At 38.2% G+C, this 21,280-nt stretch overlaps 1 protein-coding gene and 1 pseudogene across 2 annotated transcripts; one reads left to right on the plus strand and one right to left on the minus strand.

The window, feature by feature from the left end:
* Positions 1 to 472: 472 nt before the first annotated feature.
* On the minus strand, positions 473 to 4,617 carry LOC117480522 (annotated as a pseudogene).
* Positions 4,618 to 13,134: 8,517 nt separating this feature from the next.
* On the plus strand, positions 13,135 to 20,960 carry LOC117480749 (protein tyrosine phosphatase type IVA 3-like). 2 transcript variants are annotated; one of them, XM_034128199.1, is made up of 7 exons: positions 13,135 to 13,482; positions 15,316 to 15,776; positions 17,130 to 17,262; positions 17,589 to 17,681; positions 17,777 to 17,907; positions 18,110 to 18,184; positions 18,493 to 20,960. In XM_034128199.1, the coding sequence occupies exons 3-7, from the start codon at positions 17,167 to 17,169 to the stop codon at positions 18,608 to 18,610; spliced, it is 513 nt and encodes a 170-aa protein (XP_033984090.1). In that variant the 5' UTR covers positions 13,135 to 13,482; positions 15,316 to 15,776; positions 17,130 to 17,166; the 3' UTR covers positions 18,611 to 20,960. The 2 variants fall into 2 exon arrangements, with proteins under 2 accessions (XP_033984090.1, XP_033984091.1); XM_034128200.1 differs by lacking the exon at positions 13,135 to 13,482 and adding an exon at positions 13,890 to 13,955.
* Positions 20,961 to 21,280: the final 320 nt, after the last annotated feature.

The raw sequence follows: 21,280 nt of genomic DNA on the forward strand, positions 1-21,280 counted from the left end.
TGTTTTATTCCAATCATTCATATTAGACGATCTTGTGAATGGCAAACAATTAAGAGATGGAAGGCAATCAATTGTCAGAATTATGTAGTTCATTTTCACTGATACTTACAAAAAGTAATACATTTTAATGATTGAATTAAATGCATTTAAAGTAATGGTATTATTTTTATTTTATTCCCAAAAGCAAGTCCCATTTTCAACCTTTTGAGATCTAAAATATATGACCATAACTGCAGATAATAAAAACAAAGCTGTAGTATAATCAATACACATTCCTACTATATGTATGAACATCCAGTCTTCACACTAGAAAACACTTTTTACATAAACAGACAATGTTCAGTTTTGATTACTAATTTATGAACTATACAATATCATATATATCAGTGCATCAGTAAGAGGAAGAAAATGAATGAACGTATACGAGGACATAAATGGGGATGCTGAATTAAATAACAAAAATACAGTTACATCACAGAGAGGGCGAGGCTGAGGAGATAAAGAGCAGTTGAATGGAGGGACTAGGTACAACGCCAAGAGAGAAATGTAGGAAATTATGGTTAAATAGTTGAAGGAATAGGAAGAGACACAGATTACATTATTACATTACATGTCACTTGTTAGACGCTTTTATCCAAAGCGACTTACATACTCAATACTGTGGCCAATCCCCACAGGAGCAATTTGGGGTGAAGTGTCTTGCCCAGGGACACAACGACATGCTGACTGCAGTGGGGATTGAACCTGTGACCCCCTGATCCGAACACCAACGCACAACCCACTGCACCACACGCCTCCCGTCAGAAGAGGGAACAAAGACCTTTCTGCTAGAGTTAGTGCAAAGAAAAGGGCATGACAGTGCAAAGCTATCTTTGTAAATATAATGAGGTATGATATTAATAATTGCATGCCATTTAGTGCAGAGTGCTCTCTTGCATGCCACTTTATTGGACAATGTGGTCTATGAAGTATGCTCCATGGTGCTAGGGTGTGAGGGGCCATGCTTGTCCTCGGTGGTGTGTGAGTATGTTCGGCCTCGTTGCAGCTCGTTGGTGTGTGCGCGGCTCCGAGAGCCATCGATACTGGAGAAGGAGGTTGTTCGTGACCCAAGTCTAGTCATGCTGGCACTGGACACTGGAGAAATAAGAGAGAGAGGTTTGAGCTTTGCATCAGTCTTTAATGGTTATAGGAGTTTATCCAAAACAGATTTATAATATTGATTCAACCTACATTTTATCCACTTATTAAAATAATTGCATTTATCATGTTCTGCTCCTAACACCAATTAGTGGTTACAATAATCACATTTACAGGAAGTGGTTTTTAACAGTGCAGAGATGTAAATACCTAAAGTGTTGATCTCTGTGATGTAATAGTTATGTTAAAGGTTAGGATAGTTAAGGGTTAGGTCACAGTGACTTACAGTATCCCAGGCCCTGGATAAAGTATTTTATAGCTTCAATAACTTTGGCTGGCTGTAGAGAGAAAGAAAAAAAGGATCACATTTAATTCCAACCAATAAGGAGTGTAGATTTTACATTATTGCTAGCGGAAAAGCCACTAAAATGTCCCTGCCTACCTGATCCGCCTGAGGAAGTCCTCCACAGTCTGCCATCTGGAAGAGAAAAGGTTGTCAGGTTTAGGTTTCAGTCTGAAATAAAAACTGTATGTGGTGTTAATGGGTTAATGGACATGTTGTGTCAGTCAGTCCCTTGGTTACCTTGAGCAGAGTTGTCTTGGTGGGGTCGAGTTTAGAGTTGCAGTCGACCACGGCTTCCACGGCGGGAGAATTATCTCCTACAACCAGCAGAGTGGAGCACCTGTAAACAAAGGCAGAAAAAGTAAGACATTTAGTAAGAAAAAATAGAGCCTGGCACTTTATCGGATGCTATTTACAGGACACGAAAAAGGGAATTATATTATATGAGAACTATTCCGGCTATTCAGTTTCCAGATCTTGACGCTATCACCTCCTTAAAGGTTAATGTTTGTACTCACTTGAGGGTCCTTGCATTGATGTTTCCTCCAGGGATGGGCCTCTCGACCTCCAGGGGGTGGCGGTGGTTGTAGGAGTGAAGGAACTCACTCACGTTGTACTCGTTCATTGTTGTCGTGATGAGGTGGCGGTATGTGGCGATGAGGTCATGGTTGTTCAAAATCTCAACCTGAAACATCAGTAAGACAGAGGTATTCTGTAAAAGACTCACTTTATAATTAATAATCAACATTTTTGAAGATGTTTACACTTTTGTTAACATGGTAATGGAAGCCAATAACTTACCTTTCCAAACAAGTGTGAGATGAGTGTGTCAGGGAGAGTGTGGGTCCATTCAGTGATCTATAAAACACATAAGAAAATAACTACATTTACATTCAGCTACATTTAGATTAGCATATTATGCATTAAATTGACATCAGGTTTAAAATGTCAGAATCAGTCAAATGCAATCCAATATCTATAAATACAGGTTGTATAGATTAAAGTCATACTTATTCCAGTTTATATTTATTGTTCTAATGGGGACAACAGAACAGAACACACATAACAATACATCAATACATTTTTGTAGGGATAGATGAGGTTAAGTGCCACAGTCCTACGTGTAAGCAGAAAGTGCATATGTGTTAGGTCATTACATCATCTGTTAATTAATGTTTTTTGCATATACAAATTTGAATCTATTGCACTCAACCCAGTACCTCAAAGACAGGATGGTTTGGGCACTCTAATCATTCCTGCCTTTCTTAAGATCTGGCAATCAAAGATGTCTGACAAGCAGGACTGCTGCTCTTGAAATAGATGTTAATCTCATTAGACAAACGTTCAACCTTGAACGAAGTGATCAACACACACTGCTCACCTTGCTTGTAACAGAATCCATTAGTCCTTCAGCGCTGGAGTTAATGTTGATCAAGACTAATCCGTCCACCATATCAGGATGATTCAGCTACACACATAAACACATATGAACGGTTAGTTTTCTACAATATTATTCACATACAGTTACTGACATGTTTTTTCAGCAGTGCTCTCATTTAGTTTTGGAGTGTGAATGACTTCACGTCATTTTACTCTTGTACTAGATCACATCCTTGATATTCACCCATGGATTAATATCATGGATAAAATATTTATCTTCCCTGTCTAGAGTATTTTATGGAAAGGAGAGCTGCTGAATGTATAGGTATTGTAAAGCAGTGTCATCCAATCTCTAGGATTTAACAAAAATATCTAATCAATAACTCTGGCATTGATCTGATATTCAAGTATACACTAAGAGAAACTACAGCTTAGTGAAGATCTGTTTTGACAAGAGTAAAGATTTCAATTTTAAATGTTCCAAACTATTTGTCACACTTTGTCGTCTCTCTGTCTTAAGGTAAAATGGGATTAGGGGAAGAGATTTGAACTCACAGCAAATTTAGCCAGGATGTAAGCTCCTGCTCCAACTCCCACTCCAATCACCCGAGATAACCTGCAAACAGCAGCCAAAAGTCAAACTGAGATCAATCCTGGAGTGCTGTGTGAAAACAGTCTAACTTTTAATAAAAGGCCAATTCAAAGTATCTGTTGAACTCACCCAAAGTGTTTGATGACAGCAGGAATTACTTCAGACAGCTGGTCCATTGTAGGGTAAATATGTCTGAGGGGTCAAAGTTCACATAACCATCAGTAAAGGGTCGGACTCAATCTGTTAACCCTCATATACTCATGTAAAGTAATGTTATTTTTACAACTTAAAAACTGACCCAGTATGCAGAGTTTTGGCTCCCTCTTGTTGTCCTGGTGCTTCAACGTGACAAATTGGAAAATGTCTGATAATTTCCCGCATATCCTCGTGTTTGAACAGGGTTTCGAAACAGGACTTGTCTGCAAGAAGAAAAAACCCAAACTGCATCAAAATCCCATTGAAGTGGAATAACAAATAAAAAGAAAATGAGAAAAGTAAATATACTATATCACTCAGATAAATATTTATCTAGACAAATTGAAAATGTTTGCTTGGTTTAATGTAAAATAAACTGTTCATTCATAAAGATATTTAAGAAGAAGGGATATTTCTATTAATAAATGCACGCTGAAAGGTTTTACATACTGAAAGATAAGCTATTCTTTGTATTAAATATATACAATAAATAAAAATTACTTTTTAGCTTAGCTGATCTAAAACACTTCATATACTTGAGTTTTTTCTCCCACTTGTATATAGGTTTACAGTAGGTTTAGTGTGCGCAGGATACAAACATTAGTGAGTTAGTTTGGACTTACAGTTCAGTCCAACATCATGAAATGTCAAGATAACAGGTTGGTTTGTCTTTGGAGTTCCCATCATGATGCAGTGCACCTTCCCATAGTAACTCTCTACATGTTCCTCCTAAAAAGCAAAACAATCACACAGCAGATTCGTTTTTTTTATGTGAATTAAAACCAGATGCTTTAAGCTCCATATGTAGCCATGCAGGAAAAGATCCCTCTGATACTGAGGTAAAAGTTTTTCTCACAAGTATAACACCTGTAGCAGCGAATGGAGCAGAAAGTTGAATTAAGCTGTCCGGGATACTCACAGTGATATGGGGCTCATATACAGATTCACACTCCATCTCCTCCAGTACCATGGCTGCTGATGCAGAGCTAAAGGAGATGCAGATGACCTGCGAAGATCTCTGATTCTCAAATTCCTCTTAAATCTGGAATCAAATCAAATGTTCTCTTTGTTTTGTTTTTCTGGAACCTTCCAGTCCAGAGCAAAAGACGATCTCAGAGCTTAATTTGTGAGACAAGCTATTTGTTTGTGCTGCTTTTTATATCCTCCGGCACTGATCTGTCCCTAAGCTTTAACTCCAAAAGGGTTTACCCGTTTCCAACCGGCCCCTTATTATTTTTAATCTGTCCTCAGGCTGCTGCAATCCAACTCTATCTGATCTCTAAAGGGATTTAACCAGACCATCTACACATGGTAAAAAAACAAACTTCACTGTGAAGTTTTGAAGCATCCTCAAGACAATTTAAGCAGAATATCCAGCTACAGATTATTTATTATGATCATGACATTTGTGCCTAGACAGTTATTACTTTATCTTAAAGTAATGTGTTCATATGTCCGATTAACTGAAATGTGAAAAAACAAACAACCAAATTATTGTTATGTCGACTCGTGAAAAAATTAAGACTGTGTTTTGTAATATGCTTGATTAGAGGTAAGTAACATCAAAATCACAGGTAAAGCTTGTTATTTTGACTGTGAAGCGTCATTTGAACACCTTCAGACAAACACTAAGTACGTCAGATGTCTAATTCCAGCGCGTAATCTGTTCCTCCTTCAGCCTCCTGCTAACTAGTACATACACTTTATTTAATGGGTGCTCTGAAGTACGTCATTTTGCAATTTTACAGCACAAAAGGTAAAATAACCATAGAGATTTAAAAAGTCTAGCCTACAGCTGTGAACATTGAGTGTTGCCATGACGGAGGTGTGATACTGTTTGAATTTCTTCAAGCACTTTAAGATGAACATTTAGTGAGGTAAAATCATAAGTGATAAATTGTACAACTTTAACAGGAATAGTTATCCGAGTGTCGCATTGACATTTATAGTTGATAATGGAATATTTGTGTAGTCCGGATTTTTGTGTTGGACATTTTCTTTTCTTTTTTTTACAAAATCCCCCCAAATAATAAAAGAAACCAAAAAGTCCAGAGTTTTTTTATCTTTAGAAAAGTGTAAAAAAGGTACACTTTGGTTGGGAAGACAAAGTTTAAAAAGAAGAAGGAATGTGTGTGCAGCATACACACAACATATACAACAGCTATTATCACTGGCATACAGGATGTTCCCTAGATATATGATTGATTAAGAGATGTGACTGGTGTGTAAACTGCAGTGTGTACAGCAGGCAGCAACAACAACAGGCGGATCTGAAAGCACCTAATTTAAGACGTATTGCCCACACTGCCCAATACACACACACACACACACACACACACACACACACACACACACACACACACACACACACACACACACACACACACACACACACACACACACACGCAGTGTACTGAATGTGTAATCCATTTAGTGCTGGCTGAAGAGCAGAGAGCAGCAGGTGGATCTTACTACGTCAGCATGTAGCCTTTTAACATTCTCCTAACCATGACTAAGCTTTGCCTGCCAGCCCTTTTTACCTTGGACAACTCTCCCACATTTGAGGAATCTATTGTCCAAAGAGATTTGGCATCAACATCCACTTGTGTTTGAGGATTAGTGACTGCATATACAATCACCTAATCAAACTAGCACCGCCATCAATATAAATACCCAGTAATGGCAATAGCAGTCTAATATAACAACACATCATTCTTATAACTCTTAATATTTGTACACATAACAAGTCTTTCTGCACATTGAAATTCTGGTATTTCATTTGGCCAAACCCTTGCTGTTCAGTTGATGACATTCCTTAACCTTAATTGATCACATTAAGTGACAGGACAATCCGACCAGTGTTGGGGAGGTTACAAATGTAATAGGTTACATATTACCATTAACTGTTACATGTAATGTTACTATTTTAATAACGTAATTACATTTCTGTTAATCAATACATTTCAATACTTTTGATTACTTTTCAAACAACTGTTTTAAACCGGGCAATTAAGCCAAACAGTTCTAAATAAAAAAACGTAATCCATGCAATGTAAACCCCATAACAGTACTCAAACTGATACATGTTAAACTTTTATTAAGATTTCTTCAATAAAACTTAACATTAAGTTGGAACAGAACCATGGTGAATATTAACACGACACAACATGTTTTTTACCAAGGAGGAATTTATTTACTGAGATAACTCTAACAAACTTCAAAGCCATTAATTAGCCATTTCAAGCTGCAATTCATCTTTAATGTAAGTTTAGAAATAGTGCCAGATTCTAGTCCATGGCAAACTCTTAGCACATTCTGCACCTTTGTGTCATTTCCACTAGATGGGGATATAATGTCACCTTTCTGGATGCAGCTAGTCAACTGGCAGCATTGAAGAAGCTCAGATTTTCCACACACTACTTTGTTTTTACACTGACAAATCTTGTTTTTTTAAATGTCATTGCTTAATATTAAAATGGCTTTGTACTTACAGATAGCTTGAATCTTAGATATAATTCGGCATACATATACATAAAATATATTTAGGACAGTCACCTGTTTTGTTTTGAAATGCCATGTGGGTGTGTCTGTCCCAAAGCAGAATGGTTGGACGGTGAGATGGAAAAAGAGTTTTGAGATCTCAGCATATGGTGGAGAGATCCTTGACCCACAAGTATGTATGTGTTCCTCCAACATAACCTGCTGCACAGGGTAATATAAATGCTGTATTGAGGGTGAAGTAATGTAATGTAATTGCTTAATATTGCTTATTGTAACAGCAAATAAAGAACCTTGAACCTTGAGGTTGCATAAGTGTCCCACATTTTTATTTATTTGAATGTTCCTTACATATAGACATGTAATGAAGCTGATCACAGGAGTTGTATTGCCATGCTGTCGATGGTCGTCATGGTAACCTTTTTAGGCTGCAGGTGGAAGTTCTACCGTCCAACTCTCAGCTTTCAAAACACTCTAATTATACACACAGCAGCTGCTGCCGCTTGCCACACACTTGACTGTGTGTGCATGTGTGTATGTTTGTTGTTGTTTGAGTGTGTGTGTTTGTGAGTGTGTGTGTTAGTATGTTTGTGATTTTCTCTGAACCTGTGTGTACGTGCATGTGTGCGTTCTCACGTAACCATGTTTTCCTAGGGTGTGTGCGTGTTTATGTGCAAAATCATACAGGCCCCATGCACACTTCCTTGTATAGTAGGAACGACTAAGGGTACAGTTTGTCGTGGTATTAACATGACCTAGCTAAAAAAAGAGATTGAGGTGCAATAGGTGGTTTGCTGAGGAGTTTAGGCCTAAACGTTTGATCAATTAAACACATTTTAAGTCAATATACTTTAGTAAAGTAAAGATCTATTGATTCCCCCAAGAGATTCTCAACACTTGATTTGATTTAATTTACTTTAGGGGCGTGAAAAGGTCAAATTCATCCAGTTATATAAGTGAAAAAGTAATGTAAAGTTTCTTTCCTTTCTTTATAATAAGCTGGGGTTCATTGCTATACAGTTTACTGGTCTTAGTCCTTAGGTTGGGAACCACTGCTTTAAAGGGGACCTATCATGCAAAATGCACTTTTGTACGTCTTTTATACATGAATATGTGTCCCCGGTGTTCCAGCGAACTCACCAAGTGTCAGAAAACACAACCCTCTCTATTTTCCTCCATACCCAAATCTCTAAAAAAGGGGCTGCAACGGATCTGATAAAAACTGATCCAGATTTGAACACTGTCCTGACGTCAGGACGGTGGCGCTACGGCTATTGGGCCAACTCCACCAATCAGGAGGAGACCGCCACGGCCATTGCCGTTCGAAAGCGCTGGAGACGCTGTAGTACATATGCCAGGCCAGGAGATGGTGCTGTTCTCACTGAATCTGCCCCTGCACAAACAGAGCTAGAAATTGTCAAATTGAGCAAAATGAGGCATGGCTAAAATGCATGATCTGTTTGGTATTTTGAATTTTTTTTTATAAATATGCCTTATATAGGTATGGTCCTACACTATATTATTCAAATATAGCATGATAGGTCCACTTTAAATAACACATTAACACCATATTGTATTGCGTGTTATTATTATTTGTATGCCTTGCATCATATTCTTTAGATAAAACCATTTTGCAACACATGAAAGACCCCTCCACTTCAACGGCAACCTACTGCAGTCACTGTAAACCAATACACTGATCGTTGTTTCCTCAAGTAATCTAGTTGAACTCTAAAATATTAGCATGGCTCAAACAGGAAGCCCCGTAAATATCGTTTGATCCAACACGGCATACTGTTGCTTCTCCACCATCCACAGCTGGCCAATGAGGGGCTTCACTTTTCCAGCATAGTAATGCTACTGCTGCAACATGACATGGCCTAAATATAAGTATAAACCTGAAAGCAGTTATTGTGCTGTTGTGTGCTGTTTAGATATCATACAAATGTACTATGGCAGCTAAGAGTTTAAAAAAGAACTATGCCATACTTCCTTTTGATATCCTGTTTCCTCTTAGTTGCCCTGGGGATTACATAGTATTTCACACTGGTGCAGGAGTAGTGTGCCTGAGGGACAGTATTACCAACTAGTCCAAATGAGTGGATGCACTGTGTAATCGTATACATCATCAACAACATGTTGAATCAGCGCAAATGTTAAGCTCGCCTCTGCTCCCATTTCACTCATTCATCCGGAGTGAATGACACAGAAACGTCAGTAGTCAAGAGAAAGATTTATGAATTATAAAATTAATTATCTGTAGTTTGCTGTTAACGATGGGCAATAATCAAGGTTATTACTATCAGCTCTAAGTACGTTGTAACATTGAAGCTATTACTGTGCACCAGATGTAGTAGGGGTTGTAAATACTTAGTGATTGAATGCAATATAACTTAAGTACTGCACTTAGATACACATTTATAGTACTTAATAGTAACTTGTGAGGGAAATTCATTTTATTTTTTGTGTTTGTATCTGATTACGATAAGGAATAAGTGTTATTCCAAATAAACTATTTTAAAACCTTGTTGAATGAGATGTATAATTTATGGTCCCAAAGCTAAACATGGCAGTGTTTCTGAGCTCATTAACATTTTATTTTTTACAGATACTTACTGTGACATTACAAACATACGATGAGCTTATAGAATATGATGCATTATTTTGTATTAAACTACCCAACTTTACATAAGGTAGTTTAATACGCTCTACCTTGAATATCTCCAGCAGTAAAATACAACATACCCAATAATGCAGCCGTAATATAAATTCCAAACCATCATAATAGTAAAACAATATTTTTTGCATGATGAAGTATACTGAGATTTGCTGATAATATTTCATTCGGACTTAAGTATTTTTTGGAGCGCAAGACTTATACTAGTGGAGTATTTTCGCAGTGTGGTATAAGTACATTCACTTAAGTAAAGGATCTAAATACTTATTTCACCACTGTAGTAACCCATAGACTGTTTATTAGCTTGCAAACAAACCGGTCAGCTACACTACGGTTATATCAGAGGCAGACACTTTATTTTTACATGAGGCTATGTTTGTACTCATCATCAGACACAAATACAACAAAGGGTGAGACAAGATGTAACTAAGACAGATTAGAGCGCTTCTTCTAGGTTTAAATAGCACCAAGCATTACCTAAGGCCAAGACGATCTTTCCAGGTAAAACAACAGGTAAACATTACTCAAAGATAATGAGGAATACATAAATAAGATGTGCACAACAACCAGTGGTGTTAAATCAATTGAAATATGCATTGTTGATTTTTGGCAACAGCAATTGGTTCTGCTTTTATCAAAAATGTAATCTTTCTCTCTCTCACACACACAGACACACACAGATATGAAATGAAGACTATGTTTGGCTTATGAACCTTGGTCATATAATTAAGCCGTGCTATCACAGACGCCTTGAATGAATAGTTGATACACTTAAAGGTTTGATATCTGAAATCAAGGTAATAAATTGCCCTATTCATAGTTGCTGCTTAAGTCTAAAGGGGACAGGAGAACCTGAGATGAATGACTCATCATTACCATGATGGTCATGCAGTGTTTGGCTTATTGAAACAAAGCTTTGAAACTTCCTTGACATTTTGTTGAAGCTGTGGTGAAAGCATTCTGAAGTCTTTGCCGGTTAGCCTGTTGCTTTCATGACGTCACAGCAGGCGCCCAAAATGTACTTTAGGCTCCTTCAAAAGCACAAGACTGCTGAGGGTTTGACCTACAGGGTGTCAGCTCACATTACCAGAAACCATTGCAGCAACCCTGTTTGGGCCAGTGCAATGCTGTCTGTAGTATCAAAACAGATGGGCCCACTGGAACTGTTCCTCAGAGGAAGAGGATTTACAACAAGTAGGCGAATATCATATATTTTAATCAAAAGTTCAAATCAAATTATTTAGTTGTAAAACATTTTGACCAATTTGGATGCTTTTTAGGATCTGAGGCACAGATGGTGCAGAACAAAAGTCTTGGCCCACAGTTCAAAACACATGAAAAATCAACAGCCGTTTTAACAGTGATTCTCCACATAGTCGAATAAATTATTTTAGTTTTTTGCACTTCATTTTCAAGATGTGCCATTGCAGCTTACTAAACATAAGACACAAGGCAATTTGTTAGTATGTTCTAGAGAATCATTTCTGCACACATCCTTAAGATAAACTGTTTTACTGTGACATATGTTTGTTAACGCAGTAGTGTACATCATATCTTTAAAAGCATACGTTCATATGCACTAGCATACATTTCTTTAACAATAAATGGTGTACACATAACATATCGCTAAACATAATTGAAATCATGTTGATAATACACATATGAAAATATCATGTTGGCAGATGTTAGGCCTTGTGGATTTTCCTATCAGTTCATCAGGGGGAGAGAGAGGAGACGACATGCAGCAAAAGGGTCGAGCGTTGACCGGACCCCGGCCACTTAGTTCATGAAAATATTTGACAACATAAATGTCACATTATCTATAAATATTCAAACTTTCCACACACATTACAGGACATCTCAAAAGCCCAGCTAAGATTGGTCCATACAGTACTTACTGATCACTTGTTTTATACTAAGAGTATTTTTTGTTTTATAGTCAGTCATGTCAATGTCCTAACTTGGATATGTCAATTAGGTAATGTTAAAAGTCTATCTAAATGAGTGGTGGTCTAAAGCCACATGACACATCGTCTCACTTTGAAGGTTTTGTTCACCCTGACCCCTCCGGACCCCTCCCCCATGTTCCTGTTTTTCTTGACTTTGTTTACAGACATACTGATGTCACCTGGGCTTTATATGGCAACAGCAACCTAAAACAAACGTACAGTGTGTGAAGGAGCAGTGTTCACCTCTACTCTATGTTTAGATGGCAGTCAAAGGCAAAGCAGTGTCCTATGTGTTTCCATCTTGTTTCTCTCCTCTCTAGCCCTTTTTATCTGTATGACTCCCACATTAGGTTGAACCTGCTGATCACCACCTGTGGCTTTATTTACACTGATTATCCAAAACAAATAAAGGTGACAGGACACTATAAGGAAAATAGGAAATGTTATAAGAGCACAGAAAATTACCAAAGCTTTAAGCAACACACATGATCCTGAACATTCAAATGTGATAAACTGGAAAGTTTTCAAATAGTGCATCAGCTAATTTGAGCTACTAAGAGTTGTTTTTTAAAGCTCCGTGTGCGGTTTAACAGTCATGTCTCTACTCAAAGTGATTGATAGTGAGGTGAGGCCCCGGCTTGTTCTGCTTTAAGAAGTCTGAGCGTATGACTGCCTTGTGACTGCCTGCACTCACATATCTATAATGCAAACCTGTAAACAAATCTGATTAAATGAATCCTTAAAAATATTTAAAAAAACCCAAAGCTTCCTGGAACCCTGCCTTAATGGACTTCGGTATGAAAAATCAGGAACTGAATGAAAAACTGTTCCCCTTTTTCATTCAGTTTTTTCGGACCAACACTTTGTGTGGTGCATTGTGGCAACAACAGAGTTGCTTGACACATTAGGAACACAAACAAACTTGAGACTAATGTCATTTAAGGGGAAAGTTAATTCCATGAACTTGTCCAATCTGTCTGGTAGCTCCAAAGACTGTCTATTTTTAGTTGGTAGAGGGAGGGGAAAGGGGGGAGAGAGGGAGGAAAGGAAAACAAGAGAAGGTACAGATAGACGTGTCATAACAAAAAACAACTTGTTGGACCTCTTATCTTGTAAGATAAACATGATCTGATCTGTATTTATTTTGTCACTGTGCATTATACTGTATGTGAGACCAAATACTGGTCAGCCTATAGGAAGGGTGAGGAGAGGAGAGGAGAAGAGAAGAGGGGGGGACAGCACCTCTTCTTTACCCTGGTAGAGGGGAGGGAAAATGTGTGGAGTGGAGGAAGAGGAGGAGGAAGAGGAGGAGGAGGGGGAGTGAGCCTCTTCTCCGCTCCCTCTAAGAGCATTAACTGTAGAGTGTTCTGCTAGTGACAGGGCTGTCAGGGTCAGATGGCTGCTCAGCCTGATTAGACCAGCTCACAGCCGATCCTCCACACAGCCCACTGCTACAGCAAGGTATAGAGCACAGCACAGACGGCGCAGCAGCTATATGAGGCCAGGGTTTGCTGAGAGAGGAGGATAGTTTGCTGTTATACAGGGGAAGAGCAACAGGTTGTTGCTCAAAGACTTCATTTTCTGGTGGTTGAATACCAGACATTTCAAGTTCTAGAGGTGGAAAAAGACTAAAAGCAGGTGGACTCCACTGTGGCAAAGAGGCCCAATAACTGTGTGTTTGCCTGTGGTTGGAAATGACATTGAAAAGCAGGTAAGGACAACATTTTGCTTTTGTTTTAGTTGTTGTTATGCTGATAAAAGGTATTTGGGAAATGTTCCTGATGCTGTCACACAGCCAAACAGATGTTTGGTGCAACAGGTTTGTCAACGTTTGCAATGGCTATAACGTGTGTGACACATTTAGCTACAGCTATAAAGAAATTCCATTGAAATGTATTTCTACAGTAAAGTTTCAAAAGAAAGCTATCAAGCTAATCACAGTTATTCACTGGAACAGGGAAGACATGGCTATACTGCAGACTGTTGCTATCATTAAACTGTGGTGTGTCATATAATCAGCTGCTGGTATAGATACAGCTATAAATACAGCTACAGATATTCAGTGTCTAGGCAGTCCACTGGTTGCATGTCAGCGCTCTCACTGTTGTAGTGCTGCTGCTTGCTTCTGCAGGACTAACTCTGGTTGGTGGATTTTACTGTTTAGAGGCCAAGCTGTCCACTGAGGTAAGAAGGAAGGCTGTGTACTGTTGCAAAAACAACTCAAATGTAGGCATTGATAACATTTATTTTACAGAATGACTTGTGAATGGACCTTCAGCAGCAAAAATGGTGTCTTTATTTGTAAAGAGGCAGAGGTGAATATACTCTAAAACAGGATTCATCCTATTTTGAGGCTACTACCTGCCTGTCTTGTTGTTGTCTTTACTGCTAACCTACAAGCTTACTCTGTGTCAGTCAGCCTCACATTGCACGCACTGTAGAGAAGCTTGGCAACCTAACGTGGCTCTAAAATGATATTGAGATCCATTTTTAACTTCTTTGGGCCCTGACCTAGCCTGCACAGGCAGGTCAGTCGGCCAGCTAGACAGCCATCACGGGACACACCTGCTTTTAGAAACTAAACTGCGCTCTAAGATAAGAGGGAAGATCGGCTGTACAATTTTAATTAGAATTACTGCTACCGTCTAGTCATTTAAATGATGCTCCTTTATGCTTTCATATAATGTTTTGATCTTGGGTCACTGCTAAAAAAACACACATGGCAACTCCGTTAAAGTCAAAACAAACTTTTCAAAAAGTAAAACAAATGTTCTGTCTTCACATCGACTGCATGGAAAAAATGGTCCTCTGCTCTAACCTGATTAGTGGTAACAGAGGATAAATCCTAATTATAGATGGTCAACAACCGGGAATAGACTGCACTCTTCTGGTAGAGTCAGTGAGTAAGTCGGCATGTGATTATTAAGCGTGTGTGTGTACGTGGGTATTGTCAAAGCTAGGATGAAGAGGTGATGACGGATTACCCAGAGTACCTCTGGACTTTCCCTTGTTGTTTGTCTGAATGTTGGAGTGAGAGATAATCAGCACTTGTTTTCCACACAAATTACTTCCAAAACAAGGCAGAATCAAGACTTAGTAGCAAATATCAGTCTTGAATTTGCATAGGCTAGTGGCCCTGGTATTGGCAGCATTTTACTTAATATTTTTTATTCTAAATCATTACAAAGACAAACCAATTTCACAAGTAAGATTATAGATAGGCACACTTTATGCAGAATGTTTATATTTTTAGTATAATACAAACACTTTTTTAGTTCATTGGCAAGAGATTTAGAATATGTTTCAACGCACATATTCATGTGTGTGTTTGATTGTGTATGTACATCAGTTGCCTTTCTTTGGCCCTTCACATTACAGAAGAGGGCTATCATTATTATATTTTGCCTTACAGAATCAGCTGATTTTACAGATACTGTGATTGGAACATTGGAACAAAATGTATAATTTTTTCTTATTTTCATTACTGTTTTCTGGAGTTGCTTATTTAAAGACTAATATTTCAATTGTATGTTTTGTACTATAGAATCGCTGGTTGATGGAGTTTGTGCGGGGGAGTGGTGACTACTGCCACGCTCAACACCATTAAGGGCTACTTGGGATGAAGCTACAGCATGCAGTCCTGCGGCCCTGAAACCTGAAAGACCATTGCTCTCTGAAGCAGCCAGCTAATGGGGTAATACGTGGAGCCTCGACACTGGAAGCTTACCGGAGAGAAAAAGAGAGCTACTGAAAGACACAGAGAGAAGGACTGAAGTGACAATCTGAGAAATTAAAACAACGAAAGTTGACACGCCGTGCTTCCTGAACTATAGGACACAGTCAACTGATGGACTAAAACTGTACAACAGGACATCGGAATTGGGAAAATACCTTAAAGGCTATAAACAATCTCCCAACAGGAAGTTCAACCAGAGACAGGAGGTCACCTGGTGACCTGCTATAAGTTGAACTCACAGCAGCTACCTGCTGCAGCTCCAGCTGAAGGTAAGGGCCGTCTGCTCATCAGAGATGGACTAAATCTAGTTATGCATCAGCACTTCCTAACTCCTGCTCCTCATTGACTTGTTATGGCTTGGTTATAGGATTCTATTGCAGCTTTTTAGTTGTGTCAGTGTAAGCTTAAATCAGCCTTTGGCTTGCCTTTGCAGTAGGGGTGTAATATTTATTTACAAGAATGTTTTAATGTCGAATTCCTTAAATCGAACAACATCCTTCATTTTTTGTGCTGGTTAATGTTTTTTAAAGAAGTTGTTGAACAGTCTGAACACAGGAGACATTTCCTTATTTGAAAATAATGCAATAACAAAGCACATGCCATATTTATAGTGCAGCCAGTAGAATTCCTGTACTATATATGCTATACAGATTTATGAGTACACAGTATTTCCTAATGTCATAAATCACTCTTTCATTTGATGGTGGGAATTTGTTCAGGTTAAAACTCAGACTGTGTTCTAAATCCAATACTAAGTTACGGCATACAAACATACTGCATACTAACTTACTGCATACTACATACTTCATGTGTCACCTGTCTATTCAATTAAAAAGTTTGCCATTACTAGCAGACTGTTCACACTGAAGGTAACTCAAATGATACAGTGTGGTCTCTGCATCACATGACTCTATCAATCAAGATATTAACAGTCCGTGCTGTTTAATATACATTATTTGTTTGTATCCACATGACTTTTATGTTTTTTATATTATTTTAATTTGTTGCACCATAACACATGTGACCAAAGCCAGAGGGAGATTTTATTCAAGTGCAGTCGGTACCCACCCACACAGTTTTTAGATTAGGTCTAATCAAGCGTAATTCGTTCTTCTTTGAAAAATGTTGTCTCTTATGGAGAAGTGCTTGATTTAAGTGTATTTTGGAAGAAAGGACTTTTATTGTGTGACCTTGTGATAGGTCTTGAGATGTCTCAAGACAGTAACAGTTTCAGTTATGCTGTCTGGAGGAGTAAAGCTGGGCCTTTTTTCACAGCGGACGTTTTGGCTTGTCATGGTAGGAAAAGGGACAGGTGTTATTAATAGCACTAGCAATAGCTCTGTTCTATTCAAGTGTTAGCCACGACAGCGTGACAGTGATCCCACATTCAGAATAATAACTAAAGCAGCCTAATACAAATCAGCAATCTTATATTTTCCTCATTTAAACCTGTGCTGTTCTCACTGTGACCTGTCAAAATGTCTGCCATGAAAAAGGCCTTTGAGGTAACTTGAGAAATATAGTTGAAACTCTTCAAAACTTTATGAGCATTTTTATATGGTGTCATTTTGTTGACATCGTGTGCCATCGTAAGATAAATTCAGTACATTTTTCCCTGACAGAGGACGTTCTAGGACATTAAAGGTCACGGCTGCCAACATGAACCGCCCTGCTCCAGTGGAACTGTGCCACAAGAACATGAGATTCCTCATCACACACAACCCTACTGACAGCACGCTCACCTCCTTTATAGAGGTGAGAAACATATGTGTGTGTGTGTGTGTGTGTGTGTGTGTGTGTGTGTGTGTGTGTGTGTGTGTGTGTGTGTGTGTGTGTGTGTGTGTGTGTGTGTGTGTGTGTGTGTGTGTGTGTGTGTGTGTGTGTGTGTGTGTGTGTGTGTGTGTTAACAGAAGACCATAAGTACACTGAAGAGGTTACCAAAGATGACACATGGTACACATGCACATATACGTATACCTCATGGTAAACTGTATGTCTTTTCCCCTCTTGTTGATGACATGTAAACCGAGAGACATTTTAAGTTAATTCAAAAATGGTCCTACCACTGTCGTCCCTTCCAGGACCTGAAGCACTTTGGTGCCACCACAGTTGTTCGAGTCTGTGATATCACCTATGATAAAACACCGTTGGAGAAAGACGGCATTACTGTGGTGGTGAGCACTCAGCAAACACACACATACACACAAACACACAAACACAGAGGATACAGAGTGCCAGGAGTACTTTAAAAACTCTGCTCTGCTTTCAGGATTGGGCGTTTGATGATGGAGCCCCACCCCCTACGAAGCTGGTTGATGATTGGTTGAATTTGCTGAAGAAGAAATTTCTGGAGGAACCAGGATGCTGCGTGGCTGTCCATTGTGTGGCTGGACTGGGGAGGTGAGAGACACAGGGAGCAACAACAAGAAAACACAGTTTGTGTCTGAACACAATCCAAGTGATTAAACATATTTTATCTTATTGTCGATTATTAGGGCTTTTTATACTGTATATATTTATGAAACATTTAAATATAAACCTATTATTTTCACATACTTGCCTACATAATAGTCATTTATATGTGCTGTCTTCATCTGACTAGGGCTCCTGTGATGGTTGCTTTGGCTTTGATAGAGAGCGGGATGAAGTATGAAGATGCTATTCAACTCATTAGACAGTGAGTACATTTGATTATTACATCCTCATAAAGCAATATTAAATATTAATATTAAATGCAAACAGTGTCTTATTCCAATTATATACACAGCAAAGAAAGCTGGTTTAATATGATAAACAATGCATTGTGTTATCAATCAATGAATGCAGTATTTAATGAAACCGTTTTTGAGTAGAAATTGAACATTTCTTTCTTGGTGCCATCTGGTGGTGATATCAAATGAATAAGAGAACAGACCGGGCAGAAGGCATCGCACACTAAAAAGGCGTGTTCTTGCATCATACATAGTGTTTTTATGTGTGTTTCAGGAAACGTCGGGGAGCCATCAACAGTAAACAGCTAACCTACCTGGAGAAATATCGATCAAAGCAAAGACTTCGCTTCAAAGACTCTACTGCACACACGAACAAGTGTTGCACAATGTGAACACACACACACACACACACACACACACACACACACACACACACACACACACACACACACACACACACACACACACACACACACACACACACACACACACACACACACACACACACACACACCCTCAGACATCTTGTACCCCTCAACAAATGCTCTCAGGAAAGAACCATACAAGCCTTGTCATCTTGTCATAAAACCTGATGTGTACCCTGGGAATTTTTGACAGCGGGTTTGTTACAATGTATCTTTATTCCCTTGTTTGTTAGAATTCTTGGTCCCTTTTAAATTATTGTATTGGCATGTTTGCTTCATTTTATAGATACCAGTGAAAGAAATTGCCAAGATGGGCAAGACAATCCCATAAAAATGTTTGTAGCATATTGTTAAGGCATATTTGCTCAACTAAATAGCTCTGGGAAAGACAGAAACTTTGGTCAGGGATCAGGTCTTGAGGTTTCACATTAAAATGTTCAATAAAATAAATCCATAGAGTACAGTACAAGTGGGCAAACCCATACAAATTGGTGTTGCTGATTTAAATTGATACAAGGCCTTCAAAATGTCAAATAATACTGCATACTTTGTTAAAGGTGGGGTAGGTAAGTTTGAGAAACCGGCTCGAGATACACTTTTTGTTATATTCCATGGAATGCTCTTAACATCCCGATAGCAATGAATATCTTAAGTGCTTTGACAAAAAATCCATAAAAAAATGTCATCTGTGGAAGCCGTAGTACTGTAAAAAGCACGACCAATCATTTTAGCCGACCCGGCTAAAATAACTGGATGGCCTACCTGCCTGTCAGCCTTCCATCTGTGCACAAACTTATCTCATGCCCTCATTGGTCATGTGCGCGTTCGTGTGTGTTGGAGGAGGGGCTCTGTAAGGAAGTGGCAGATTTTTTCCGGCTGTGTATTTTCAAATTCTTGCGCACTCGAGCTGGTTTCTCCAAAATTACCTACCCCACCTTTAAGTAACTATTTATTTTTTCAATGATGTACACATGTTCAATAATAGTTTAAAACTCACCATTATCAGGGTAATAACAAGCAGTATTTATGTAAGATTGTTTTATACCAAAACCTTTAAAACCATAATGTTGTAGCTCAGGGTTTTTACTATAAATTTAAGTCAATACTATAAGTAACCCTCTCTTTGACATTATTCCTTTTATTGTCTCTTCTTTAGTTTTAGTTTAACTGGAGATATAAGGGCTAATTTTCATCCGAGTATTTTCTGACATTTGTCTAAAAATAAGATATTATTTATTGTCTATGATCATTGTGAATATCAGCTTTTGGTAAATATAAAGCCTTCATTTGGTTTTGTCACAGTTGCCGTTTTAAAATTACTCCATTGTGCTCAAGTTATGTGTTTACATATCAATGTGTGCATTATATTATGCTCTGTTTACTGACATTCACAGAAGGAAACAGTTGATTTGAAGCCAAGTATAAAGTATGTAGTATTTTAATAATACATTACACACAGACTTAAAGGACTGATTATGTAATCTAGTTGTGAATAATGTAAACAAATGTGATCCTATTTTTATCCCTTTTATTCCCATGGACATAAGGGTTAAACCACTCCTACCATTCATTGACAACAACAATTTGCACACAAAAAATAAATAGTTTCAAATATGTGTATATTATATATTCTATATTCTGTGTCATAGAGGAATTTACATTTTATCAGCAGTGGAGGACACAATCTCCTAGTTTTAATCCATGGATGATGTGTAAATGGAGGTACTGGACTAATCCTAACGTAAATATAGCTGCGCATCATTTATGTCTAGATCACACTATCTACTAGGTCAAAGATTATCTTGTGGGGTGGAGTTTACTTATGTGTTTTGTTCCTGAATGATGCTTGCAGCCAACTGCTTCCTTTTTTGCTGATGATAGAGCATGCCCTTTTTGTTTTAGTAGGTTGCTAGTCTCCCATCATCTATGGTCTTGAATGACAATACGTAGAAAATAAAATGAGAGCAGAGGGTGTAACATTGATGTTAAAAAGGAGATAGGAATAGGATCAACCACGTTTTCCTGAAAGCTTAGCAAATTGGCTACAGATTCCTTGTTCATATAATGTGTGTATGTTTTTTGACTGTGTGTGTGTGTATGTGTATGAATGTGTATTTGTCTATGTGTTTGTGTATGACTGTGTATGACTGTGTGTGTATGTTTGTGTGTGTGTTTTTCGCAAACTTTAGCCATTGTAAATCCTTGGGACTGGCATAAACCAACACTTTTTTAATGTAAAACAAATGTTGTAAACGTCTGTTTGTCTGTAAATTCTCGCACTGTTAAATAAAGTTTTTGTCACTGTCCCTTTATTATAATAGTTGTTCACGATTTCTTCTGTCTATTTGATGCATTTTAAAGATATGATATGGCCTGTATTTGTTCGTAAACACCTTATGTTACATAAGAAAAAGAATAATTACTTTATAGCAGACACACTGTGTTATTAACACAACTTGAACTAAACATACAAAAGTCTATGTCTATGTTCAACAGTGTTGAAGCCTCATGGCACAATTGGCAACATATAATATACATATACGTTTTAACCATGGCCAAAATGTGTTTCTTTGAGGGAAACTGAACTCCTAATTTGATGCAGTTCCCTCCCTGGCCGCAGTTCAGTCCCCCCGCCAC

This window comes from Trematomus bernacchii, unplaced genomic scaffold, assembly GCF_902827165.1.
Source record: "Trematomus bernacchii unplaced genomic scaffold, fTreBer1.1, whole genome shotgun sequence".
Taxonomy (NCBI): Eukaryota; Metazoa; Chordata; class Actinopteri; order Perciformes; family Nototheniidae; genus Trematomus; species Trematomus bernacchii.